The sequence below is a fragment of the Osmerus eperlanus genome, chromosome 25 (assembly GCF_963692335.1).
Source record: "Osmerus eperlanus chromosome 25, fOsmEpe2.1, whole genome shotgun sequence".
Taxonomy (NCBI): domain Eukaryota; kingdom Metazoa; phylum Chordata; class Actinopteri; order Osmeriformes; family Osmeridae; genus Osmerus; species Osmerus eperlanus.
The window spans coordinates 1,424,569-1,452,331 of NC_085042.1; the positions used below are offsets into that span (position 1 = coordinate 1,424,569).

Sequence of the window (27,763 nt, forward strand, 5' to 3'; positions counted from 1 at the left end):
AAATGCTCAACATCTTTATCATCAGCAAACTAAGCAACATGGATGATAGGGTTAGAGTTATATCATGACATATACACAATGTAGATATTAAAGAACAGAGTACCTCTACAGTTAGCATAAAATGTGATTGTTGATTTCAATTGTACAGTTAATCAGGAATGAGAAATATGCTCTTCCATTAGAAAGTGCATGGCAGAGTGATATTCTATATGTTAACGTGTGTGACTGGAAGCCTTAATGAACTGTCTCCGTCAGGCTCCCCCCTCCCCCTCTCTCACCACCCTCAAACAACAGTAACCACCAACAGTACAAAGGTATAATACTATAGATTAAATTCAAAGACGACCCTTTGTCAAAAAAAACTTTCTCTCCCACTTAAAGCTGCTTTTGTATTCCCATTCCAGTATCCTACTTTCCGTTCTCAGTACACCATCCTTTCACATATCTTCTTCCTCTCCTCATCTCCGGAGTTGTTCACTGTTCGTAGGAGTGCTGCGCGCTGAACTCCTGATAGTCAACAGGTATGGTGTCTGGAGAGTGTACAAGAGACACAGAAGCTCATTTCTATGAGAGGCCGTATAGGCCATAATTCATACTTGGTCTCACATACATGCCATGACCTCACATATATACCATTATACTCTCACATATATACCATTATACTCTCACGTATATACCATTATACTCTCACATATACACCATTATACTCTCACATACACGCCATGACCTCACATATATACCATTATACTTTCACATATATACCATTATTCTCTCACATATACACCATTATACTCTCACATATATACCATTATACTCTCACATATATACCATTATACTCTCACATACATACCATTATACTCTCACATATACACTATTATACACTCACATATACACCATTATACTCTCACATATACACCATTATACTCTTGCACATAAACTGGCATACTCTCTTACACACACAAAAATACCGTCTTATATGCACCATCATACTAAAGTATGACAATATATGTAAGAGACAAATAGTATGTGTGAAACAGAATGTTACTATATGCAAGAGAATAACAGGATGTGTAAGAGAGAATACTTGTCTATGTGAGAGAGAATACTTGTCTATGTGAGAGAGAATACTTGTCTATATGAGAGAGAATACTTGTGTATGTGAGAGAGAATACTTGTCTATGTGAGAGAGAATACTTGTCTATGTGAGAGAGAATACTTGTCTATGTGAGAGAGAATACTTGTCTATGTGAGAGAGTTTGATTGAAACGGAAGGCAGTTTGATTGAAAAGGAAGTAGTACTGAATTCTCAGTTCCTGATTGGCTTACACATGAAGAAGGATTTGGGGTAGATGTAGCTAACGCCCACCTTCCCTATCAAGACGAGACTGAGTGACATGATAAGATGGCAGAGAGTGGGCGGCTTAATGAAGCCATTGGACTCATTAATAACATTTTATTAACATTTTATTAACATTTTATACTCCAAATGCTGCGGCGTTATTGTAGGGAGGACAGACCCGTTCCTGAATTACGTTTTTACAGTTATTCCTGGGGAAATTATGGAATTAAATTACATATTAACTATACTAAAATACTTGTGCACAATAATATTTGCTAAATGTAGACGTTTTTAAAGGTTTTTAATTTGACCTCGAAGCCTTTTGTGAAAATGAGGCTAGTTTCACGACAGCGACTTTGGATGTATACTAGGCTACTTTAACATGTTAGCTGATTAGCCAGTACGAGTGAGATATGTATACAGTCACATTAACAAACCTCTTCTTTGTAAACTTAAATACGATGGGAACACATCACATTAACAATTCCAAAACGCACCACACGCCAAACAATTTTTTTTGTCAAGCGTCTCTAAACTCAGATTCCGAGTCGGATCCATGAAGCTTTCGTTGCAGTGAATGGGTGCGGGCACTCATCGGGCATAGGGGCCTACACTCAAATAGGATCTTAAAAGTCCCAACTGGAAAATGTTGTGAACAGATTGACATCAAGTTCAGTTTGTGGCATTGAAGTTTAGGTTAATAGCCAAGGGTGTAAAGACCACTCGGCTAATTAAAGACGTCAACGGTTAAAACCCCAGTGCCACGGGACGGTATTCACACAGGCATTGGCTTTAATTTAAATGATAGTTTGTTTCATCAATTGAAAAACTGATCTAGGACTTTTGACTCAAGTAGTGGGGGTCGGTATAGCTTCCTAAACAACTATGGAATTCTACATTTGAGTTTTTTAGTGGATTTGCTTGAATCGTTGTCAGAAATGTTGGAATCAAAGACGACAGCCATCCACAGTGGCTATTTCTAACAGTGCGTTCACACTGCAGCGGAGCGGGCGGCGCGTGGCGTCGGCTTCCAATTCATTTTCAATGAAACCAGGCGTTGACGCTCGCGTAGGGCATTGTGGGAAGGCGAGCGGAGCGGAGCGGAGCGTTGCAAGTTGGATTTTCTCAACTTTATGTAAATGAGGAGCGTGAAAACGCTAGCGTTGGCCAATCGGATTGTTTTCTTGTTTCTTGTAACGTAGCAACCTTTGGTCATGATAAACATTTCTAGGTTTCACAATTTCAAGATGGAGGAGAAACTTTTCGTATGTGTCTGCACACCCAGTTCTGTTCAGAACAAAGTTACTAATGTGACGAGCCTGAATTTAAAGATTACATTAAACTAATAATGCATGGTGCATGGTTGCCGATGTCGTCATTGTTCCTAGTGTGTTTTTATAGCCTACTTTTAAATTCAGTCTCATCACATTACGTGACTGTTCTGTGCCACTGCTAGCCCAGCCTACAAACGACTGGTTGAGTGACCGGTGGCGTAACATGTATTCTACTGTAATCTTGCACTAGTAAAATCTTGCACTTACATAAATGTTGTGTAAAAGTGGTATTTTGATCGATATTGTGAGTACATTAACCCAAATCTGCACGCTTGGCCATGACTACAACAGTGACCTTAGAGAACTACAACTCTGTATTAACTTGTCTAACACGCCCCCGAGCGTGGTGTACTGTGGGAAGGCAAGCGATGCAGAGCGTTAAAAAACGCTGCAGTGTGAACGCACTGTAACGCTGACAGTGCGTTCACACTGCAGCGGAGCGGGCGGCGCGCGGCGTCGGCTTCCAATTCATTTTCAATGAAACCAGGCGTTGACGCTCGCGTAGGGCATTGTGGGAAGGCGAGCGGAGCGGAGCGGAGCGTTGCAAGTTGGATTTTCTCAACTTTATGTAAATGAGGAGCGTGAAAACGCTAGCGTTGGCCAATCGGATTGGTTTCTTGTGTCTTGTAACGTAGCAACTGTTCGTCATGGTAAACATTTCTAGGTTTGACAATTTCAAGATGGAGGAGAAACTTTTCGTATGTGTCTGCACACCCAGTTCTGTTCAGAACAAAGTTACTAATGTGACGAGCCTGAATTTAAAGATTACATTAAACTAATAATGCATGGTGCATGGTTGCCGATGTCGTCATTGTTCCTAGTGTGTTTTTATAGCCTACTTTTAAATGTAGTCGTCACATTACGTGACTGTTCTGTGCCACTGCTAGCTCGCTAGCCCAGCCTACAAACGACTGGTTGAGTGACCGGTGGCGTAACATGTATTCTACTGTAATCTTGCACTAGTAAAATCTTGCACTTACATAAATGTTGTGTAAAAGTGGTATTTTGATCGATATTGTGAGTACATTAACCCAAATCTGCACGCTTGGCCATGACTACAACAGTGACCTTAGAGAACTACAACTCTGTATTAACTTGTCTAACACGCCCCCGAGCGTGGTGTACTGTGGGAAGGCAAGCGATGCAGAGCGTTAAAAAACGCTGCAGTGTGAACGCACTGTGACGATGAAATGCGCCGGCTCTTCAGACCTGGATCAGGTGCATCACGGAGCGGCAGCAGCACTCTGTCAGGAGTCTTAACCGAAATACTGCGGAGTTTGATATTGGGATTGCGCCATCACTTGGCTGGCATTAAGACAAGCTCCTGACAGAGTGCTGCTGCCGCTCCTTGATGCACCTGATCCAGGTCTGAAGAGCCGGCGCATTTCATTGTCAACGTTAGCGTTAGAAACAGCCCCCGCGTATGGCTGTCGTCCTTGATACAACATTTCTGACAATGACGCCTTAGGATTTGGAGTATGCAAAATGTTATTGATGAATCCATCTTGTCATGTCACTCAGTCTCGTCTTGATAGGGAAGGTGGGCGTTAGCTACATCTACCCCAAATCCTTCTTCATGTGTAAGCCAATCAGGAACTGAGAATTCAGTACTACTTCCTTTTCAATCAAACTGCCTTCCGTTTCAATCAAACTCTCTCACATAGACAAGTATTCTCTCTCATATAGACAAGTATTCTCTCTTACATAGACAAGTATTCTCTCTCACATAGACAAGTATTCTCTCTCACATAGACAAGTATTCTCTCTCACATAGACAAGTATTCTCTCTCACATAGACAAGTATTCTCTCTCACATAGATAAGTATTCTCTCTTACACATCCTGTTATTCTCTTGCATATAGTAACATTCTGTTTCACACATACTATTTGTCTCTTACATATATTGTCATACTTTAGTATGATGGTGCATATAAGACGGTATTTTTGTGTGTGTAAGAGAGTATGCCAGTTTATGTGCAAGAGTATAATGGTGTATATGTGAGAGTATAATGATGTATATGTGAGAGTATAATGGTGTATATGTGAGAGTATAATGGTGTATATGTGAGAGTATAATGGTATATATGTGAGAGTATAATGGTATATATGTGAGAGTATAATGGTGTATATGTGAGAGTATAATGGTATATATGTGAAAGTATAATGGTATATACGTGAGAGTATAATGGTATATACGTGAGAGTATAATGGTATATATGTGAGAGTATAATGGTATATATGTGAGGTCATGGCGTGTATGTGAGAGTATAATGGTGTATATGTGAGAGTATAATGGTATATACGTGAGAGTATAATGGTATATATGTGAGAGTATGATGGTATATATGTGAGGTCATGGCGTGTATGTGAGATCAAGTATGAATTAAGGCCTATACGGCCTCTCATACATTTCCACACCCAGACACATTCACCATGTCAGACTGGTTTTATAGTGGGGGAGAGCATACCTTGGCGGTTAGAGCACTTGTGATCAAAGAGATTGCAGGTTCAAATCCTACCCTGTACTTAGGGCTGGGCGGTATGGCCTAAAATGTTTATCACGGTATAATTCGTAAGCACTAACGGTATCGGTATATATTAGTTATTCTTAAAATGTCATGACAATGCAATCCGCACTGCAGCGGCTAATCTACCGCACTCGGACGGATTTGGATTGGGTAACTCCGGTGTGTCACCTGAGTTGAATTTTCCAAATTATGCAGTGTTCATGCAGTGTTTAATTGCCTCGGAAGAGCGACTTCTCAGTAGCCTACGCGTTCAACAGTAGCCTACGTTTATGGGATCGCAAGAAAACTGTTAAATATTTGTAGTGAGTTAGCTCTAGCTATAAACAATTATTACATAGCTGAATACTCGATTCTGTTGGCCTACAATAAACATTTCACAATTCTAACCAACCTGGCATTGGATTTGTCAAACGCATTCTGGTAGATTCATTTTTGCGCACATGCATGGCTTTCAGGTGGTGAAAAATATTGCTAGTGTTTCCACCTTTGGCTAGCACAATTCGACGACACAACTTACAGAGTAGGCTACTGTTAGTTGGTCGATGTCGGATAACTTGAAACCAAACCATTTTCAAACGACAGAAGAGGCCCCATTTTCGGGTAGAGAAAGGTGCATATCGCGCGTCTTGATTGGGGGGGGGGGGGGGGGTTGCGTGCGAAGCCTCCTCCCTGAAATGAGTCTCTGCAGGTTGGGATGTCTGATCATTTGACTTATATGTTATACCAAACAGAAACACTTTACTTATTAATATATCGTGATATCCATGATATGGCAAAATCCATATCATTGCACAACGCTATACCGGTATTCACGTTCATACCGGTATAGGCTACCGCCCACCCTACCTGTACTACATTTGCTTTGGATGAAAGTGTTTGCTAGTCAAAACAATTTTTATTATTATAGTCTAACCTACAGTGCACCAGGCAGGAGCAGATAGATTGTGGCTACTGATCGACTTAGGTGTCCCTTACCGTTGCATCGGTACTTCAGATTGGACCAGATGATATTTTCTTGAGAGAAGCAGAACACGCCCAGTCGGCCCCCCCGCATGCTAGTGTCGATCCTCACCCCAGAGTCAGCCACCAGGGTTGAGCCCTCGTAGAACCGGGCCCTGGTCCAAACACACATCAGACCCTCATGCTGGTTCTTGTGTGCACACATGTGTGGGGGGTGTGTTTGCATTTGTTCTTGTGCATGTACAGTATTTGGTGTGTGTGTGTGCTTGCCTTACCGGATGTATCCAACCTGAGGTCTATGCTGGAGATACCAGCGGTAGGAGACCTTGTCCTTCCACCCCACGTTCCTGGGGTCCTTCCACAGGAGACGCACCTGATCGCTGGTGTCACCTGTGTGCCACAGAGAGTTCCTCAGGTACTCACCTGGGCCAGTCTTAGACTTCACTGCCTAGAGAAAAGAGATTTGTGTCACAAACAGAGGAGGGCGGCAGTGGGTAGGAGAGATCTTTTTCATGTACAACATACCCCTTCCTCGTCCAGACTGTCCTCCACAAACACACCCCTCTCCCTCCTCCACACACACACCCCTCTCCCTCCTCCACACATACACACCTCTTCTCCCTCCACACACACCCCTCTCCTTCACACTCACACCCCTCTCCTCCACACACACACACCCTTCTCCTCCACACAGACCTCTTCCTCCACACTCACTCGCTCCTCTCCCTCCTCCACACACACACGCACACAAACTATTCTCCCTCCTCCACACACACCCTTCTCCATCCTCCACAAACTCACTCCCTTCTCTCCTTCCTCCACACACATACACTTGCTCCTCTCGCTCCTCGACACACACATACTGACACACTCACACAGAGCCTTCTCCTTCCTCCACACACACTGATCTCCCACCTCCACACACACACACCACTCTCCCTCCTCTATATACACACCTCTCCCTCCTCCACACACACACACCTTCAGCTGTATGCCTGGCTCAGCCACGGCTCGGAAGGGGACAGCCTGCCAGTAAGTCTGCTCTGTCTGCTTCCACATGACCACGTAGAAGGAGGACGAGTCCTGGTAGCCAAAGATGAAGCCGGCGTAGTCGTCATCTGTCACCGTGTTGACGTGGAATGTCCCCTCGAAGTCCACGCCGTTAAACAGCGTGTAACCTGGTCACGTGACGAAACCTCAACCCAATGTAGCTAGTACGGACAATCAGGACTTAATAGGGGGGAAATAATCTCAGTCTCTTATGGGCAGCATAAATAATGCTGAATCGTGAACCAGATTTTTATTGTGAAGAGTCATGCTTGACTGTGAGCAATCAGCTAGCGCACTGCTATGCTGACCAATTTGTTTGTCCTGCATTCCTTCATGATGGAAGGCATGACTTTTCCTAGAAAAAGATGCAGGATAGTAAAAGCTAACCTCAACCAATTACATCTGTACACTATAACAGAGAGAGAACCAAAAGCTAATTAATCTACACAGGTTACCTACACACACGTTTACTACACTCAACCCTGATCCTACCTTACATATACGTTAACTAACTTGATTTAGTCTTGTGTCTGCAGTAGTGAGAGTAAGTAGTCTTACATAAAGCTAGACTGGGGTCAGAGTTCATGGTCTTACCTACAGCTAGGCCAGGATCAGAGTTCATGGTCTGGACTATCTCCATGCCCTGAATAGAGAGAAGAGAGCTCAATTACTGTAACACAAACACACACTGTGGTAACCCAAGGCTGAATCAGCCACAGCAGGCCAGTCAGCCCCATGGTCGCACCCTGTGCTAAAGCACAGGTGTGTGTTGTATGTGGCTTTTGCTTATGCCCGTCAGGCAGGAGTGGACACACCTGCAGCAAATTGGATATTTAGGACAAGGTAAGATAAGAAGGGCCAGCTCCAAACAGTGAAGGAGCATTTGGCGTGGTGACTGAGCAAAAAGAGGTGAGCTCCGAAGTTCGGCAAAGCGGATAACCTCTATTACTATTAGTGTTGTGCGTGCTCCCCGAGACCAATGGCTTGCCGGTGTAAGAAAAGAGACACCGAGTGAGGGCTTTCCCTTTGAGAGGACGCACTTCAGTTACATTTTGCCCTTTGAGAAGAAGAACTTAAGTTGTTAATTTGGTCTGCGTTTTTTTCTTTGAGACCTGCTTGGTCATCTAAAATAAATGCACAGGTGTGCTTTACCATCCCTCTGTGTCGCATGAAACCTGATTTATGTGCTGCTCACCTCGATTACTCCTCAGTGGTTGTCACAACACTCACACATACTTGGGATTGTTTTGATGTAGACTGTTGGCACACTGTTTGGTTTTTACATTTACATTTAGTCATTTAGCAGACGCTCTTATCCAGAGCGACTTACAGGGTACAGGGACATTCCCCCGAGGCAAGTAGGGTGAAGTGCCTTGCCCAAGGACACAACGTCACGGGCAGAGCCGGGAATCGAACCGGTAACCTTCAGATTACTAGCCCGACTCCCTAACCGCTCAGCCACCTGACTGGCTGGTTTTTAATAGTCCTTTGTGACTTCTTGTCAGACTGTACGAACATGATCCCCACTGTAAGCCATGTCACACTGTAGGATCAGTTGTCATTAATGTCAGACTTTCCAACAATCGAGACATGAAAAACGGATGCATGCAAGAAGACTCAATCAGAATTAATTAAAGACACAGTTGTTGTAGGAGTAGCCACACTACAGGACTGCCTGAAATCTTCTGACAATGACAATTTAATCAGAGGAATAATTGGATCGTAAAGGCCATTAATCAGTTGTCGGGGAACATGTCAATTTAGCGATCAAAGATTACAGATTTAGGCCTAGGATTATAGGAATCTTTTAGTATTCTCAAAATTCGACCAAATTGTGGCCAGAATCGTACACTGTGCACCTGGCTTAACTCTAGCCCAAGGGTAATAGGTCACCTGGTTGAGAACCACCCAGTTGGGGTCAATCTGTGCGTCGCCCTCGGGGTCCAATACTACCGTCTGATAGGCTCGGAAGTCCGTCAGTGCCACCTCAGCATTTTCAGGACAGTTATCTTTCATGTCAATCACATTGTCACGGTCGAAGTCCCCAGCACATGCATCCCCAACCTTACTGTCTTCTGCAGAACACAAGCACACACACACATACAAGTTTGTATTGCTATTTTGTGGGCTCACAATTCAGTCTCATTCAAAATCATGTTTTTCCTTTCCCCTAAACGTACCCCTTACCCTAAAACTATCCACCAACCCTTGTTGTAATTCTGACCCAAATAGTCATTCTTAACCCTAAACCCCTTTAAATTGCACTTGAACTTGCTTTATGTCTTGAGGACCAAGAAAAGGAGGGAAAGTAGACAAAAAGTAAATAAGTAGGAGAAAATAAGTAAACATTTAGCATGTTTTACTATTCTTGAGGAGACCCCACAACAATACTTGAACAAGTTCACCAACACACACACACACACACACATATGCATGCACACACTGCTGTCTGACTAACTTTTAGTTTTCTTCTGGTCAGGGTTTGCCACCAGGCGGCAGTTGTCAACATCATCCAGTACCCCATCATTGTCATCGTCATCATCACAATCATCTCCCTGCACAAAATCAAATCAAACTTTAAAACCACTAGTTCTCAACCCTGGTCCTCAGATGTTTCCTCAATAAATGTTTCCCTGCTTCAACACACCTGATTCAAATTAATGGTCAGTTCCCGACTTCTGCAGAGCTAGATAACATTCATTTTAATCAGGTGTGTTGGATCAGGGAAACATGGGACCAGGGTTGAGAACCACTGCTTTAAACAGATAAATGCTTGACAGGACAACATTGGAGGAAAGCTAGGATCAGAATTATTTGGGGTTATAAAAGTTAATACCTTTCCATCTTTATCAGTGTCCAGCTGAGAGGAGTTGATGACAGTAGGACAGTTGTCTTTGGTATCTTGGTGTCCATCTCCATCACTGGGTGGAGAAAACAGCAGGTTAGGATGAATGCTATAGGTTCAGGAATATCACCGTAAGATCTAACCTAAGATCTAGATCCTCACTCATTTCATCACTGGTACCTGTCAACGTTGGTGTCACACGTGTCTCCCACCAAGTCGTCATCCACGTCAGACTGCAGGAGCAGAAACAGAGACACATACACCACACCTTTTTACCACACACACCACGCGACCCCACACACTCCCCACCAGCCCACACACACCACCCCACACCACACAAACCCACACACACAACCCCACCCTACACCACAAAACACACCACCCCACACATACCACCACATCTCACACACCACATTATACCACCACCCTTTGGAGGACAGGGCTGCTCAGCTGGCTGGAGAGCAACAATATGGGGCTCTTTTGTTGGCTTGCTGGGTGTTGTTGTGGTTGTGTTACCTGGTTGGGGTTGACCATATCGGGGCAGCTGTCACAGGCGTCGCCCACCCCGTCATTATCTCTGTCTTTCTGGTCAGTGTTCGGCACACGCTGGCAGTTATCAAGAATGTTTTTCAGACCTGAGGAGACCACGGACCATTCAGACACAGACAGAGGGGCAGAGCAGATGCAGTTTTCTTCCTTCAGTTGGCAATAAACTCCTCTACACTCAAAGATGGAAGGAGACCTATTTTTCCAGTGTGGGTGTGAGTTTGTTCTGTGCGTCCCCTTATCCAATGTCCTAATCTCCCTAGGCAGCAGTGTTTGTGTGAGCCAGAGGTGGAATAGTTTCCACTGGCCCTCAGCTCTTGGCACCAGCTGGCCATGGAAAAATGTTTTAAAGGGGAGACAGACATGACCAAGCGCTCACAGATCCAAACAATCAGGAGCAGAGACAGGATTTGACACACACACACACACACACAATTTATTTTAAAAGGGCAATCTAGCAACTGAAAAGGCCATGAGGACAGTTTATGAAACAACAGTTCTGATAATTCCAAACTTCCCAAAGTGGGAACATTTAAATACAGTATTTCACAATTTTACAGGTACTGTAAATGTAATGATGTTGCAGGCTGTCCCAGCTCCTGGAAAACAGTTGATGTAATGACTGGAGGATGTGAATGAAAGACAGTCTAGGCCTGGGGGATGTTTAAAACATACATGGCTCAGACACTCTAATGCTGTGAAAAGGTCTGAGGTCTGAGTCCCAGGTCTGCTTACACTCTGGGGACTGGTTCTGAACACTAATGCACGTCCACATTGACCTTTCAGCCTCACTAAAAAGTTTATAATGCCATTTCCTGAAACTGATGCAATGACTTACCAATAGGTCAAACTGGACATACACAGACAAAGACAGACACACACACACACACAAACCATCTCCATCCATGTCGTCATCGCACTTATCTCCAAGCCCGTCTTTGTCTGTGTCTCTCTGGTCTGGGTTGTCTGTTATAACACAGTTGTCGCATGCATTGCCATGGAGATCCTTATCACTGTTTTTCTGGTCTACGTTAGGAACCAGCCAGCAGTTGTCCTAGCAGAGAAACAAACATCAGAGTGTGTAGGTGAGTGTGTACAGGTGAGTGTGATGGTGAGAGTAAAGTTGAGTGTGTACAGGTGAGTTTGAAGGTGAGTGTGAAGGTGAGTGTGAAGGTGAGTGTTCACAGGTGAGTGTCTACATGTGAGCGTGCACAGGTTAGTGTGAAGGTAAATGTGCACAAGTGAGTGTGATGGTGAGTGTGTACAGGTGAGTATGAATGTGTGTGAAGGTGTAGCCAAAAGAACACTGTATCAGTCTCTCACATCTATGTTAACAATCCCATCGCTGTCTGCGTCATCGTCACACGCATCTCCTAGCCCATCCCTGTCTGCGTCCTCTTGGCCAGAGTTAGGGACAAACACACAGTTGTCCTGAAAATAACAAACCACTTAGCTTCTGTGCTTTAAGGGAGGGAGGGAACATGAAGCCATACTGGATGAGAGAGTAGGAAATAAAAAAGAGAGAGAAGAAAGAGCGGGGCATTTCTACCTTTTCACATTTGTTGTCCCTGCACTGGAGTTTGCTGTCAGGATAATCATCAATGTCTGTGTCTTTTCCACACACGTAGCCATTTCCTGCCCACCCAATACCACACTGACACACACGGTACAGTATTTATAGTAGTAAATTGTACTGATTGGTATGTAGTTCTGACATGTCTGCTTGTGTCATTTGTTCCAACCATGTGTGTTTGCCAGTGTGTTCTCACCATGCAGCTGACGCTGCCATCTCTCTCTACCACACACTCTGCGTTGGTGTCACAGGGATTTGGTAGGCCATTGGCACACAGCCTCTCCCCTCGGCAATCTCTCACTTGGTCCCCAGAGAAGCCACTCAAACATTCCCCACAGCGGTACGAACCCTAGGGGATGCAACAAAAAACAACTCAGGCCTGTTGACTCAGAAAGGACAGTATGGACTTTTTTCTGCTGTGGTTATCTGGTTTATGGTGGTTCTTCTCACCACTGAGTTGTGGCAATAAGAGTTTGCTGTACACCCGCCGTTGTCTGGTGGCCCCTGGCACTCGTCTATGTCCTGACAAACCTGAACACAACAGACAAAGTAAGAGACACATTTGAAATATGTGTTCTTCAAGTGTTTGCATGGATTAAGTGTGTTAGCGTGAGTTAGCGTAGCATTGGAGAGAGTGTGTTAGCGCTGGTTAGCGTGTGTTAGCATGTTGGCGTGTGCTGGACCTGTTTGTTGGCCTGCGCATAGGCAACCCCCACTCCGTTGATTTCTGGTCCTGTGTATCCCAGAGGGCACCTCTCACAGTGGAACCCTGGCACGGTGTTCACACAGCGCACGCCAGGAAAGCAGGGGTTAAACTGGCACTGTAATACACAAACACGCGCACACACACACAGGTTAAGAAGAAGGAAAGGTCTTCAAGGATGTGTGAGCATAGTGCCGTATACACAAATAGACACACAAACATACACACACCTACCTCGTCTACGTCATCGCAATTTACCCCATCTCCTGTGTACCCGTCAGGGCAGGGGGCACACTCAAACCCTCCTCCCTGTGCCGGGAGGCACATGGTCTGCAGGAAGCACGTTCCTGGAGCGCACTTTGATCTTGCTGTACCTGAGGATTCACTGCCCCCTAGTCCTGAACAAACACACACACTTCTCACAAACCTCCCACCATCTACGTAAGAATAAATGTGCCAGAGAAAAAGATCTTCGTACCACAGGCCAGACACTCAGAGATGGTGTTCCTCAGGAAGGCTGTCTCCTTAATCTTCACCATGGATCAAGCATGTAAACACATCCATTAGACCTAACCTTGACCACAGAGTGAGGCTACACAAGAAAATGTAGTGGTGGTGGTGGGGGGGGGGGGGGTCAAGATGAGTGAGGGCATGGTGAGGGGCATGTTGAGGGGGCAGTGGCTTTACCTGCTGAAGGAGCAGGTCTCTCATTTCTGACATCATCTTGGTAAGGTCCAGAATCTGAGATGAGTCCTGTCTACCCTGGAGGCCTGCGGGAAACATAGTTTGGTCACATTCAAGTCGACAAATGGAAACAATCTGCTTTGTTCTGCCAGTGTTCTTACCCAGGAGCTGCAGTGACTCTCTCTGCTGGGAGCTGCAGTCCTGAAGAGTAGCCACATTGTCTATGGTGTCCTCAATCACCAGCTTTAGGTCAGTCAGCTTATCCTAAAACACAGATAGAAGGAGGGAGATTGAGCGGTAGAGTTTTTATAATTTTCTTGCACTCAAGGCGCTACAATACAGTAGAAATTATAATAATTCAGCATAATATACAATTTGCTAAAAGGTGTTAAGAACATAATGTAAAGATTGTAAGTTTGTACAACAAGGAATTTTAAACACATTCATTCATACACACAAAATTCATGCATTTATTTACAAATAATTACCAAAAATCCCATTCTGTCTCTCTTTTTTAAGCTATTCAAATGGTCCACTAAGAACTTCAAGGAACTCTTTGAGGCTATGTGAACCACGTGACGATCAAGAATTTTCTACTTCCGTTGACGCGGTTCTCTCTTTACTCTTTTTTCTTTGGCCGCAAGAGCCGATTACAGGGTCAGTAAACACAATCATTTAAAAATAAATGAATAATGTACTTATGTAGGCTCAGTCCTGTATGTTGCAATATGGGGCCTTCATGGATCAGACTTGTTTCTCCAGCACATCCCACAGATGCTCGATTGAGATCTGGGGAATTTGGATGCCAAGTCAACACCTTGAACTCATTGTGTTCCTCAAACCATTCCTGAACCATTTTTGCGGCAGGGCGCATTATCCTACTGAAAGATGTCACTGCCATCAGGGAATACCGTTTCCTTGAAAGAGTGTACATGGTCTGTAACAATGCTTAGGTAGGTGGTATCTGTCAAAGTAACATCCACGCCCCCAAGCGTGGTGTACTGTGGGAAGGCAAGCGGTGCAGAGCGTAAAAAAATGCTGTAGTGGACACGTACTGTAGGTCTCTCAGAGTACAGTTGTTTAGCCTCTCTCACCGCCTTGCGTGGAACTGGATAGCTATCTGGCTATCATCGCTGACCTTGCAATGTCGTACGGGGGTGGCCTGTTCTATGAATACCACCGAGGATTTTCCGCTAAGGCTGCCCTGCACGTTCAGCGTTTCAATCAACGTTTGGACTGGTCCGTGCTGGATCTGGAGCTGGTCAGCCACACGTTCACTGGGCTTCGTCCTCTGTGTTGTTCTGTGTGCGGGTCCTTCACCCATTCTACCGGGCTTTGCCCTCACACGGTGGCTTCCAAGGTGGGTGGTAACGGGCCTGTTGTGCAAGGTGGTTGTGGTGGTGCGGGGCGGTGTTCTTTCAAACGCCAGGTGTCTACTACTGAGTCCGCTCCTGTGTGAATGTATTTTAATGAGGGGTCATGTACGTATCCTCACTGTAAATTTCTTCATGCTTGCAGTCAGTGCTCGGACAGCCATCCAAGGTTGGTACATTAAAATACTACGATTATGCTTGGGTGTATTTCTGTACCTTCTGCTGTGCACTCAGTACGCCCTACCATCCTGTGAGCCAGCCTGTTGTATGTGCATACATCGTTCACTGTTTCACCTCCCGAAAGTTCCAGCCATCAACGATCAAGGCCGCTATAGTCGGGATCCAGTTTCACCTTCGATGTCTGGACCCGTCCGTGCCGAGCCTGTTGGGGAATCCATCAGTTCGGTTGTTGTTCAATGGACTGCGGAAGGAGCGACCTCAAAGCAAGGATAGGTGACTCACCATTACTCTTTCTATATTGCACCACCTAGTGTCAACATTGCGGGCAGGTTGCTTTAATACACCCACGGATGTCATGTTGGAAACCGTGTGTCTCATGGCTTTTTATGGGTTTCTACGGTGCAATGAAATCACGTGTCGGTCGAGCAGTTTCGAACCTTTGCTTGATCTCACCCTTGGTGATGTAAATATAGACTCACGCATGTACACGGTGGTCCTCAAACACAGTAAGTGTGTGAAAAGTGGTGTGGGTCTCCCGTCGTGATATCCCAGATTAACTCCTCTTTCTGCCCCCTCTCATCCACTGCAATGAGCGAGCCCCTGTTCGTCACCGACGCCGGGAAAGCCATGTCAAGATACTGGTTCACCGGCCGGCTTGGAATCCTGTGCCGGCGCTGTGGTCTGGACCCCAAATTATACACGGCACACTCTTTCCGAATCCGTGCTGCTACATCGGCGTCTCAGGTGGTCTCGGCTGCGACGCTGAAAGTGATGGGTCGTTGGTCATCGGCAACGGTTCAACGTTACGTCAGACTGAATGCCTGTGATGTTCTGGAAGGCCAGAGGAGGATGCTTCCTCTCTGGCTTCCTCTCTCCCTAACCCCTAATAACATTCACACTTCATGTTATGCATTGTTTATCATGTAGTCAACCAATACCGTGTAGGTATGTCACATATGAACTAATACTCCCAACTGAGGCGTGGGAGAGGCAGTGCCTCAGTTGGGAGAGGCACTGCCTCGCTTCATTCCAATAGATAAAGTTCAGGGGCACTGTCTGCGCCGAGCTACACTAGATTATGCATGGCTGCAGACACTTATTCACATACAGGATTGCACCTCCATGCGGTGCGGTGGCACGGGGACACACAGTTCTATGCAGCTCACGGTCATTCATTCACGATAGATAAGGCTTAGGAGCACTGTCTGCTGAGTCACACTCATGTAGGGTAACCATGGCTAGATAAAGCTTAGGGGCACTGTCTGCTCTGAGCTACACTTGCGTAGGTTATGCATGACTAGATAAAGCTTAGGGGCACTGTCTGCTCTGAGACACATTTATTTCAGTTAGCATAGCAACTCTCACTCACTCGCGTCACTCACACACACACAGATACAGCTCGTGACGCGTCTGATGAGCACACTTGTGAGGGTAAGTATGGCGAACACAACACTCATATCAGTCACATTTCCTAGCACCTTTATGGGCTCCACATACACGCAGCAGTCTCGTACATTTGTCTCATCTGGCATGTGGTTTGTGTTGGGGAATGCGTTCGCTGCTCTCTGCCCGGATGTCGAGACAGTGTCTCAGCAGACGGTGTCTCAGTTGGGTGCGGCAGGGAGCCGCAGGGAGCCGCTGCGAGCACAACCATATGCCAAATAAAATATTACAATAATGTATTGTATCGTGTGGAATAAAGTATCAAGTAACAACACGACTGAGTCCTCCTGCCTGAAACAAGCGGAGCTGGTTAGCAGGGGGACGCGAGACCTAGCGTGTCACTAGCAAATCGTCATCACGCGTCAAGGCACACCTTCCTAATAGGGAGGGGTATATAGCAGGGATCCCGGCACTTGCATTGCTAGTGCGACACAGACGCTCTCGATCTCCTGCGGCCTCCGCCTCCCCGGCCTCCTCCCTTTGTCTGGTTCTTCTTTTTCTTCTTTCTCAGGGGGAATGCGTTCGCTGCTCTCTGCCCGGATGTCAAGACAGTGTCTCAGGAGACGGTGTCTCAGTTGGGTGAGGCAGGGAGTCGCTGCGACCACAACCATATGCCAAATCAAATATTACAATAATGTATTGTATTGTGTGGAATAAAGTATCAAGTAACAACACTACTGAGTCCTCCTGCCTAAACCTCGCGTAGCACTGCTACTTTCCTTACTGAGGAGTTGGCAACACTGGAGAGAGGCAAATCATACGAAGCTAGGCACGTGTAAACTACGCTAACGGTAATACATCTAACACAGTGGTTCTCAAACTTTTTACACCCCGTACCAAAATCTTTGATTCTCCAAGTACCACCATTATGACCGACGTTAAAATACAGAAGCCTACCCTATTGAGCGACACACAATCCACGCAGGATGTTTGCATGCGCCACTACCCGGGAACCAGGGCCGGAGTGGGGCCACTTTTCAACCCGGGAGTTTCAGGCCCAAGACCGGCCCTTTTTTTTGTATACCAAACAGGGCCGGATGAAGCCTGCTTTGACTGGGGGTGCAGTACACTTTTCTGGGGGGTATCATGATTACAGAAAGGGATTGTAGTATTTTTTTATATTGATACCATTTTTGAGACTGCTTAACATTCCGAGTGTTAATCAGGCACGGAGCCAGACGTTGTAAACATTAGGAGCTTTGCCCCAACCTAGGACGTATGGGTTTGATGTGATGCAAGATAGGGACTTCTACAGTTAAGGCTTGAATTTTTTTGGCCATTATTGGTGTTTTTTGAGCTTTATGTCAAATAAACAGAAGTTTTTCAATTTGTAAAACCTTGTCTAGCGATGCCATCACTCCGGCCCTGCTCCCATCCATCCTCCCTGACGCGTATCGTTACGGTAGGGCCGCCCGTCCCAGCTAACGGTAGCCGATCTGGGAAAACTTTTTGGAAAAGACGGGCTATGGACCCAACCAACTCTATTTGGGAGGGGAGAACTCCCTCACATGGTACAACCCATGCAGAGGCTGAGGTGTCAGAATGCGGAACGTGTGTAGCCTACTTTAAGAGAAGATAGACTAACGTGACAAATGTCGACAAATAAAATCCTCGACCGGCCCAAAAGTGAAGCGGCCCACCGGCCCAAAAGTGAAGCGGCCCACCGGGAACTCTCCCGATTCTCCCGATTACCCACCCCGGCCCTGCCGGGAACAGTCAGTTAGTAGCGCTTTTTTAAAATCACATTTCAATGATATCATGGTTAAGGTATTTAAATATTTCTGAGATTCCTCTGCGTACCATTAGAAAGGTATAGCCATAGTTTGAGAACCACTGATCTAACAGGATGAGGCAACCGAAACCGTGACCCATAGAGCCGAACCGAGGGCTTGTTGAATTGTTGCACCCCTAGTTGCCAGTTAACTGCTTTTCCTTCCTTGGACCACTTTTGACAGGTAATGACCACTGCAAACCAGGAACACTCCACAAGAGCTGCAGTTTTCAAGATGCTCTGACCTAGTCGACTAGCCATCACAATTTGGCCCTTGTCAAAGTTGCTCAAATCCTTACGTTTGCCCATTTTCCCTACTTCAACATTGAGGAATTTCACTTTCATGCCTGATATATTGCACCCACTGACAGGTGCCATAATAACGAGATAATGCACTCCGTTAATATTACAGTTGAAAATGTGGTGGGGTCAGGTGGCTGAGCGGTTAGGGAATTGGGCTAGTAATCAAAAGATTGCTGGTTTGATTCCCCGCCATGCAAAATGATGTTGTGTCCTTGGGCAAGGCACTTCACCCTACTTGCCTCGGGGGAATGTCCCTTTTAATCATATTTGACATGATATGGAGTTAGGCCTGAAAGGGTTAACTAAAGTTCGGGAGGAAGGTGGCACACCAAGACTCCTCCTTCTCCAATAAAACTAATACGCATCAGCCCAGTAAAGCACGGAAGAATGCGACCAAACTCCCCTTGGTCAATTAAGAGTTCTGTATAAAGTATCTTCCATTCCTCTGGTCCCTGTGCTAGCATGTTGTGGTCACCCTCCCACCCTTCCCTTTCTTCTCTGCTTCTCCCTGTCATCTATCCAGGCTTCCCAGGGGATCTGCTTGAGCTGCTGCTCGGCCGTGACCCATTAGGACTCTCCGCCACACCCCGAGTCCATGCCCGGACACCAGGCCCGGCTCTGCTACCGGCCTCCACCAACCGCTGCAGGCTCGGCTCTGCTACCAGCCTTCTCCACCATCGAGCTTGGCTCTGCTACCAGCTCTGCTTCAATAAAAGCTATCTATTCAATCTATGGTGTGATTACTGAACTTGTGAAACAAAGTAAATATCAGTTGGTGCCTATTCAACTTGTAGTAGCAGTTACCCCCAACAGAATGCTTTTCATCACAGGATGATGATGACAATTAAGAGGACGAAGAGACCTTGACTGCTGCCGCAGAAATGGATGCAGAAAAGCCTATGTATGGTAGCTACTGGTAGTTCTCTCCCCATGTACTTTTATTTACAGGCTTGTGTGGAATTGTCAGTCACACTGACATTATGAGAATAATGAATAGAAGAAAAGAAAAAAATTGTGCACATTCTGATCCTGTTGAACAGAGCATGGATGCTGTATACAGTAATATGTACATTTAATGGCAGGTGATTTCTGCATGTGGAACTGTAATGTAACTTTAATGTAATCGTGTATTCCCAGTTACAAGTAAATGAGTTGTACAAACTGCATCTCGTGAAGAAAGTGCCAAAAACTGACCAAGAGATGGTGTAGGCCTACTTAGGGCAGAAGAATAAAGGCTTGAAATAGATCTTGAAATAGATTTGCTGGAACACCAGTTACAGGAGGGTGTATGGTCACAGGTGATGTTAATTGTAGGAACAATAGCCTATATAAATACTCATAGTTGAATTTCTATTTGCTGAATTTCTATTTTGACCAAGAGATGGTGTACTTAGGGCAGAAGAATAAAGGTTGATTTTGTAAGGCTAAGTGTCAACCTGCCCCCACCTCTCCTTTGGTAAAATCTGGAGTTACTGGATGGAGTCTCAACTTGATGGCTCTCACACCTCATTGTGTAACTTACTTTAGCATTGCTAGTCATATGTTGATAAGTAAGGTTCAAGATTGTGATGTGATTGGTTGTTCTTGGGTATAAAAGGAATTCAGAAGCATTGTTCTGTGTATTCTTGATCTCCTGAGACCTTCTACTAAGCTCTGGCTTGTCCTACTCCTCCTTCCTCACCTCTTGCTTTCTATCTCTGTTTTACAATAATCATGGTAGAGTAAGTAAGAGTTAACCTTCATTGGGTGTGCTCAAGCCTTCGGCGAGAGCACAACCTTTGTTCTCTCACATATATATTATTATTTATTTTTATTGTTTATTTTCGCCCCCCTAAAACTCAGTCAATATTTGGCCTACATACACAACGGCGGTGTCAAAAGGTTCGTCTTGGTAGCGATTGCGTTGCTTCTATTGGAATTTACGTTCCGTTGCATGGTTTGGGCTTAAGTTAAGTTTTTGTGGCGAAAAGTGAAGCTAACAGTGGCTAATTTGCTAGCCACAGTCACTGACGTTACTAACGTCACTACGTCACTAACGTCACAAAAACAGCGTGACTACCTTTGGCAGAACATTCGTTTCGCCTCTGTTAACTTGGGGGATAGCTAGGCTAACTATAGCTTTACTGCAAGGCAGCTACAGGAACGCCACAAGCAAAGAGGCCAGGGTGATAACTATTTACTCATTTTACTTTGTGATATGACACACAATTGTGATGTGTAATGTACAGTATAAGCTGATATTATTAAGGAAGTACATCTACTTTCGGAAACAGTAGTCTACTATTTCACTGAAGTATTAGCATCATGACATTAGCCTGTGTTGCCCGGGCAACACATACTACAGTGGTCTATGATGTAGCGTTATCTGTTTTCAATCGTTAAAATAAACATTCCTCACATATACATTTTCGTTGTAGGATTTATTCTGACATTAGTAAACGATTTGTTGGTGAAATTACCATTACCTGTGGTTTCAAACCAGTGTAGCTCACTGCAACGCTGTAGCTTACGCGAGACACACTACAAAAACATCTACACTACACAGCTGTTTAGGAAGTCAAACGGCGACAGAACATGTTCGGCACTCCCCTTACTTAAATCAAAAGTCTATCTAACTACTAACCTGAACTTCAATGCCACATCCTAAACGTTGTCAATCTGTTCATGAAAATAATTAATTTCAGCTTAAACCGTACAATGGAACGTTAAATCCAATTCAACCAACGCAATCGCTACCAAGACGAACACAGCAGTAGTCTAGTACTGTACCGTAGTAGTACAATTTACCGGGGCAGCTTCTCCACACAGGGCTATATCGCATTTTGCGTTGTTACTGACAATGATCGCTACCAGTGAGCTTTTTATGAATGAGCGATTTTCCACTAAATAAATGTCAAGCTTATTTACGTTTTGGGGGGCATATTTTCAGTTAGCAGATGGTACTGTTTGAATCGCGATTCCATCTTCTACTGCCGGGTAACGTCGTAGAATAATCTTCAAAGGGGGTTCTTTATTAATGAATGAATGCAATGAGTAGGCTAAATGCATGAAAATATCACGAGAAGGGAAAAACTTAAAAGGACGTTTAAGTCATAGAGATTAGGTCAATTTGTACACCGGTCTGCCAAATGTATTCGTTTTGATTCAACAATGAGGCTGCCTCTTGCCTCTTGGGGAAATGAGAAGACATCCATTTCATTCTACACTTCACTCGTATTTTCAGTTGTAAATGAGCAGCAAAAAAAAATGCTTTTAAATCTATGTCATCTTTATAAATAATAAGTATGCATTTTTATATAAAATACAGAAATATCAGTTGTAAAAATGTCATTAAAAAACGGACCCCTGTCCAACCGACGCAAGCAAGCACACCCTACAATTTCCCCAGAAATTGTACACTCTCTAGTTTGTAATTGATTTCATTCATGTGCAATATGATTAAATGATTATTGTATTTAACCTTACTTTGACCATTCTTGCTCTGATTTAACCCTGTCAAATAACTGTAATTCCATTGGTATTGGCATTATTTAGTTAATGTTATAATACACTGTTCAGTTTCCCATATTCCTTCAAACCATAGTGGAATTAATTTCGGTTTGTCCAATATTGAAACGCAGAGTTTGTCATGGAAAACCTGCTAGCGAGTAGGTTGGGTTCACAGAGTAAGCTACCATGGACACTGACCAAAAGTTTTCGCTACCTCTCTTTCTGGAACGGAAAACCCGGAGTATGCCTCTTTTCAGGGTCAACCAATTCAAAGTTTTCACTAAACCCGCTACCTGGAATAACCCCCTGGTCTGTTGATTATCTTACCTGTACAGTGGATTGCAGGGTCCTAAGTGCCACCCTGTTAGGTCCAGGTGGCAGTGCCCCAAACACAGCAGGTAGTTCGTCCATCGTGTGTACCAGACTGCAGTCTACGTACACTGCAATGCGAGGGGGGCTGTGCTGATTGAGCCCACTGGCATGCAGCATCACATGATGCTCCATCCCATCAGCCAGGGAGGCGTGGTTAAAACTGGTGGTGCCAAAGCGACCGTCAGCCTTCATGTAACGCACAGTGACTGAGGAAGAGGGATTACAGGTTTAGAGAGAGAGGGCAGGGTGAGAAAGAGAGGTAGGAAAGGGTTAGTGAGGAAGAGGAGAGAGATGAGACGACAGAGACTGAGAAAGAGAGAGAGAGCGTTAAAGAGAAAAAGAGGGAAAGAAAGCATGAGAGAAATAGAGCATGAGAGAATGAATGTAAGAGAGAGAGATGGAGAAGAGACAAAAGGAGAGATATGAGACACTAGGGGCCTCATGTATGTACATTTGCAAACGTAGCGTTATTAGCGCCATGGCCAACCCGAAGATTGCGCATGCTGTGATACTTCAGTTTACGTCGTATTCACGAAACCTGCAGTTCATCGGGTAATCAGCGCCTTTCTCCGCCCACTATACCGTAAATTGAATGGGCCGCCTTCTCTCTTTCTATCAAGGATCAGCCACCAAAGTCAAAACAGTGAAAACAAAGATTTAGTGATAACGAAATTGATGTGCTTGTTCATGAGGTAACAGCGAATTTAAATATTATACAAGGCCGGAATTCTACACCGACACAAACAAATGCAATCTAGACCGAAATTACAAATTCCAGTAACTGTAATATTGCATGGCTGCTTAATCTGTAACGCGTAATGATTTTGTGTTCACTCAACTGAAAAAGTGTGATCCTTGTGGCAAAAATCCTTTCAGATCGTTTCCTTGGCCAATGTCTTCGTCTTGCTCGGACTACTGCTGTCATTTCACCAGGAGGCATATGCAAGGGAACTCGCCTGCATCCAGGTTTACGCCTGGTTTTAAGAGGCGCAGAATTTTCACTGCAAAATAGAGGCGCACTTTCACGGGCGGTTTTTGTACATACCGCGGAATACATTAGGCGCACGTTACGCATCCCCTCCCATCTCTTTATGCGAAACTCCCACTTTCCCCTTGACCCTCCCGTGAATGCATATGCATGACACGGAAAAGCGCAATTTGCCATTTTCAGTTCCTGTGACAGGCAGTCTGCGCTTTTACCTCAGTACGGCATGTTTGTACATACCTAGAAATGCTTTTATGCGCAAATTGCGAAACAAATACGCCTGAAGTGGATGCAAAAGCGTTAGTACAGGCCCTCTGTGTCTTACGTCTGAACAACAGAAGAGTGTTTGAGAGCTCACCCTTGTTGAGCTTGGCCTGAACGCTGAGGTCCAGGTACTTGCTGGAGTCTGTAGGGTTGCTGATGCTGTAAAGCTGGGCAGGAACCTTGTTGTGGAGCTTGAAGGAGGACAGGAGGAAAGCCTCATCCAGTCCTTTGGTCCTCAAACCTCCCTGGAGAAGGTCTGGCAGGCAGTCAGGAGATGCCAGCAAATCATAGACTTACACAAGGAACACATGCACACGTACACACACAGAAACATACACATACCAATTAGTCAGATAGTAGTGACAGTTCTGAGTCAACTAACAGTGTTCAGTTTTCTCTTTTGTGCATTTCTCAGGTCACAATTGAAATTCTCTAAACTATTTATCCTCACATCATCTTGTCACTTGAGCACATCATAAAAACAATTTCTATAACAAATTGTAAATTCTTTGGTACAGTCATGCAAAAGATTATGTACTGTACAACTGTCTGCGGTTTCCTACATTATCACTTGCTATGTCATTTTGTTCAAAATGTATCGGACTGGTTCTCTGTGAAAAAGTCTTTAGGTATTAGTTAATTCAAGTCATTACATGCAGGGGAGTGGCTGGAACAGAGTGTGTCCAGGGTGGGAGGGGTCAGCCACAATCTTTCTTGCTCGCCTCAGGGACTTAGAGGTGTGCAGGTCCTCGAGCTCTCAGAAGCGCTCAAAAGACTTCGGCCGAATCCCAATACCCTGTCTTACCCCTACCCCTAGCCCTTAGTTTTGCGCGTTCCTGTGACAGTAACAGTGCGTTCACACTGCAGCGTTTTTTAACGCTCTGCATCGCTTGCCTTCCCACAGTACACCACGCTCGGGGGCGTGTTAGACAAGTTAATACAGAGTTGTAGTTCTCTAAGGTCACTGTTGTAGTCATGGCCAAGCGTGCAGATTTGGGTTCATGTACTCACAATATCGATCAAAATACCACTTTTACACAACATTTATGTAAGTGCAAGATTTTACTAGTGCAAGATTACAGTAGAATACATGTTACGCCACCGGTCACTCAACCAGTCGTTTGTAGGCTGGGCTAGCGAGCTAGCAGTGGCACAGAACAGTCACGTAATGTGACGACTACATTTAAAAGTAGGCTATAAAAACACACTAGGAACAATGACGACATCGGCAACCATGCACCATGCATTATTAGTTTAATGTAATCTTTAAATTCAGGCTCGTCACATTAGTAACTTTGTTCTGAACAGAACTGGGTGTGCAGACACATACGAAAAGTTTCTCCTCCATCTTGAAATTGTCAAACCTAGAAATGTTTACCATGACGAACAGTTGCTACGTTACAAGAAACAAGAAAACAATCCGATTGGCCAACGCTAGCGTTTTCACGCTCCTCATTTACATAAAGTTGAGAAAATCCAACTTGCAACGCTCCGCTCCGCTCCGCTCGCCTTCCCACAATGCCCTACGCGAGCGTCAACGCCTGGTTTCATTGAAAATGAATTGGAAGCCGACGCCGCGCGCCGCCCGCTCCGCTGCAGTGTGAACGCACTGTAAGTGGTGTCCCAATACTCTTTTTGATCGAGGGCTTGGACTAAAACCAAGGGGTATACACCCCTTAAAACTAAGTGAGCTCAGGAGCTTACCAAGGGGTATGTTAATACAGAGCTACCTGCAACAATGGCGGACAGATCATCCAGAGAGTTCCATAAATGTAATGTTTTCGGCTTAAATAATTGTAAAAATTGTCTTGTTTTGTGCTCTACACAATCCTGTACATATGTATTTGCAACCATGTTCTTAATTTAAACGTTTAAAAAAATCGCTTGTTTGCTACGCTAACGTTACATTGCTGATTTGCACAACAGTCCCGCATTTCTTTGATTAGCCTTGAATTGAGTCAATGCATGTCTACAGTTTAATTAAACTCCATTAGCAGCGAATTTCAAACGAATTTCGTTTGATATCAGTGCATAACACTACTTGCTTTGGAGACACAAGGGCTAGGGGTAAACTTCTCAGCAGTGCGGATGATACACTGCAGTCTGCCCTTGTGTTTGGCAGTGGCAGCAGTGTACCAGATGGTGATGGAGGTGGTGAGGTTGGACTCAATGATGGCTGTGTAGAAGTGCATCATCATTGTCTTTGGCAGGTTGGACTTAAGTAAGTTAAGTATATCCTCTGTTGTGCTTTTGTTGGTGAGGGAGTTGATGTGAGGATAGTGCCCAGAAAGCGGATGGACTCCATAGTATTGACTGGGGAGTCGCACAGGGTGATGGGACTGAGTGGGGCTGGGTTCTTCCTGAAGTCCACCACCATCTCCACTGTCTTGAGAGCATTTAGCTCCAAGTTGTTCTGGCTGCACAAGGTCACCAGGTTGTCAACTTCCCACCTGTAGTCAGACTCATCCCCACCAGAGATGAGCCCAATGAGGGTTGTGTCATCCGCAAACTTCAGGAATTTGACGGACTGATGACTGGAGGTGCAGCTGTTGGTGTACAGGGAGAAGAGCAGAGGGGATAGGACGCAGCCCTGAGGAGATCCAGTGCTGATGGACTGGGAGCCAGCTTCACGCACTGCTTCCTGTCAGACAGGAAGTCTGTGATCCACCTGCAGGTGGAGTCAGAGACGTTCAGCTGGGAGGGCTTGTCCTTCAGCAGAGCCGGGATGATGGTATTGAAGGCAGAGCTGAAGTCCACAAACAGGATTTGCACTGTAGGCAAACTGCAGGGGGTCCAGAAGAGGGTCTGTGATGGATTTGAGGTGTGCCAGCACAAGGCGCAGCAAAGGGCGCTCAAAAAACTTACCACAGAGGTCAGGGTGACGGGTCTGTAGTCATTCAGTCCAGTTGGCCATGGCTTTTTGGGCACAGGGATGATGGTGGAGGACTTGAAACCGGCTGGCACATGGCATGTCTCCAGAGAGGTGTTGAAGATGTTTGTGAACACCGGAGACAGTTTGTGAACAATGACACAAGGACTTGTCATTCTGATGGTACTGAGATGTTGATTGACATAAACATTTACTTTTGAGAGACTTTTAACTAAGGATTTAGAGCTACTGGCTTTTGCAAGGTATCCATTGTGTAGTGCTGTTTGTACGAATTGTTTTGAGAAATGCACTTACTATTTTGCAAATGTTATGGATGATTCGAGAAATGTATCTAAGCAACTGAGAAAAATTAACTGGTAGGTCTAAACCCTCCTGTGTATTTCACAGAATGGAATGTCAGCACACCATCCATGGCATTTCACTCTGTACATTTAAGCCTGTGACTAGCAATGTACTGTGAGGCCCCCCTGGCAGGATGGGGGGACTGCTTTACTGTATTATAGTGTTTGTTTGTGTGTGTGTGTGTGTGTGTGTGTGTGTGTGTGTGTGTGTGTGCATTTATGTGTGTGTGTTGCAGATTGGAGCAACAAAAAAGCCAACAATAAACTTTTTTCCATTGGAACAAATTCCCTTATGAAACTCTCTCTCACACACACACACGCACACACACACACAACAACAACCATTGCTTGTGCTGCTGTTACTGCCATGACCCAGTTTCAGGGATAATACAAAGGGACATGTGTTTGTGTGGAAAGGTTAGAGGTTTCCAGATAAATCAAGTTCTAAATAAATTTTCCTCAAGTTTATCAGTATATATGCTTCCACAAACTATTATTATTTATAAATAATTAATTATTTCAATTAGACCCTCAATACAATAAAAGTCATGCCAACATGCCATCACTAATCTTCTAGTGACCAGGTTGATCAGGTTGGGAGAGAAAAGCAGGGATGGATTAAAAGACTCACCGATGCCCTGTGCTCTGACGGTCACAGCAAGCTGCAAAAGTGCCAGTGAGATTATCATGGTCCACAGGGCCATCCTCAGAACCTTGGAACCTCAGAGGTTAAACTGTTAAAAAGCTCAAAACCACCAAACCTGAGCCACTTAAACTCCTCACACAGACA

The 27,763-nt window shown here is 44.9% G+C and overlaps 1 protein-coding gene across 2 annotated transcripts; it reads right to left on the minus strand.

The window, feature by feature from the left end:
• On the minus strand, positions 1–27,763 carry thbs4a (thrombospondin 4a). Of its 2 annotated transcripts, none has more exons than XM_062452093.1 (23): positions 27,605–27,763; positions 23,837–23,998; positions 22,449–22,699; positions 13,724–13,826; positions 13,566–13,648; positions 13,357–13,408; positions 13,113–13,276; positions 12,859–12,996; positions 12,626–12,706; positions 12,372–12,524; positions 12,152–12,256; positions 11,926–12,033; positions 11,497–11,656; positions 10,573–10,691; positions 10,237–10,289; positions 10,048–10,132; positions 9,670–9,766; positions 9,105–9,286; positions 7,806–7,854; positions 7,143–7,339; positions 6,437–6,609; positions 6,177–6,316; positions 1–530 (listed from the first exon to the last, which is right to left on the minus strand). In XM_062452093.1, the coding sequence occupies exons 1-23, from the start codon at positions 27,675–27,677 to the stop codon at positions 475–477; spliced, it is 2,784 nt and encodes a 927-aa protein (XP_062308077.1). In that variant the 5' UTR covers positions 27,678–27,763; the 3' UTR covers positions 1–474. The 2 variants fall into 2 exon arrangements, with proteins under 2 accessions (XP_062308077.1, XP_062308076.1); XM_062452092.1 differs by having other exon boundaries at positions 23,837–24,034.

Bases quoted from the DNA above. Each gene is read 5' to 3' on its own strand.
- thbs4a (XM_062452092.1), bottom strand. From the start codon at position 27,677: ATGGCCCTGTGGACCATGATAATCTCACTGGCACTTTTGCAGCTTGCT. The intron at 13,277-13,356 runs GTACGAAGATCT...GTGTTTGTTCAG, and splicing joins CTCTGAGTGTCTGGCCTGTG to GACTAGGGGGCAGTGAATCC. The intron at 12,525-12,625 runs GTGAGAAGAACC...TGCATCCCCTAG, and splicing joins CTTATTGCCACAACTCAGTG to GGTTCGTACCGCTGTGGGGA.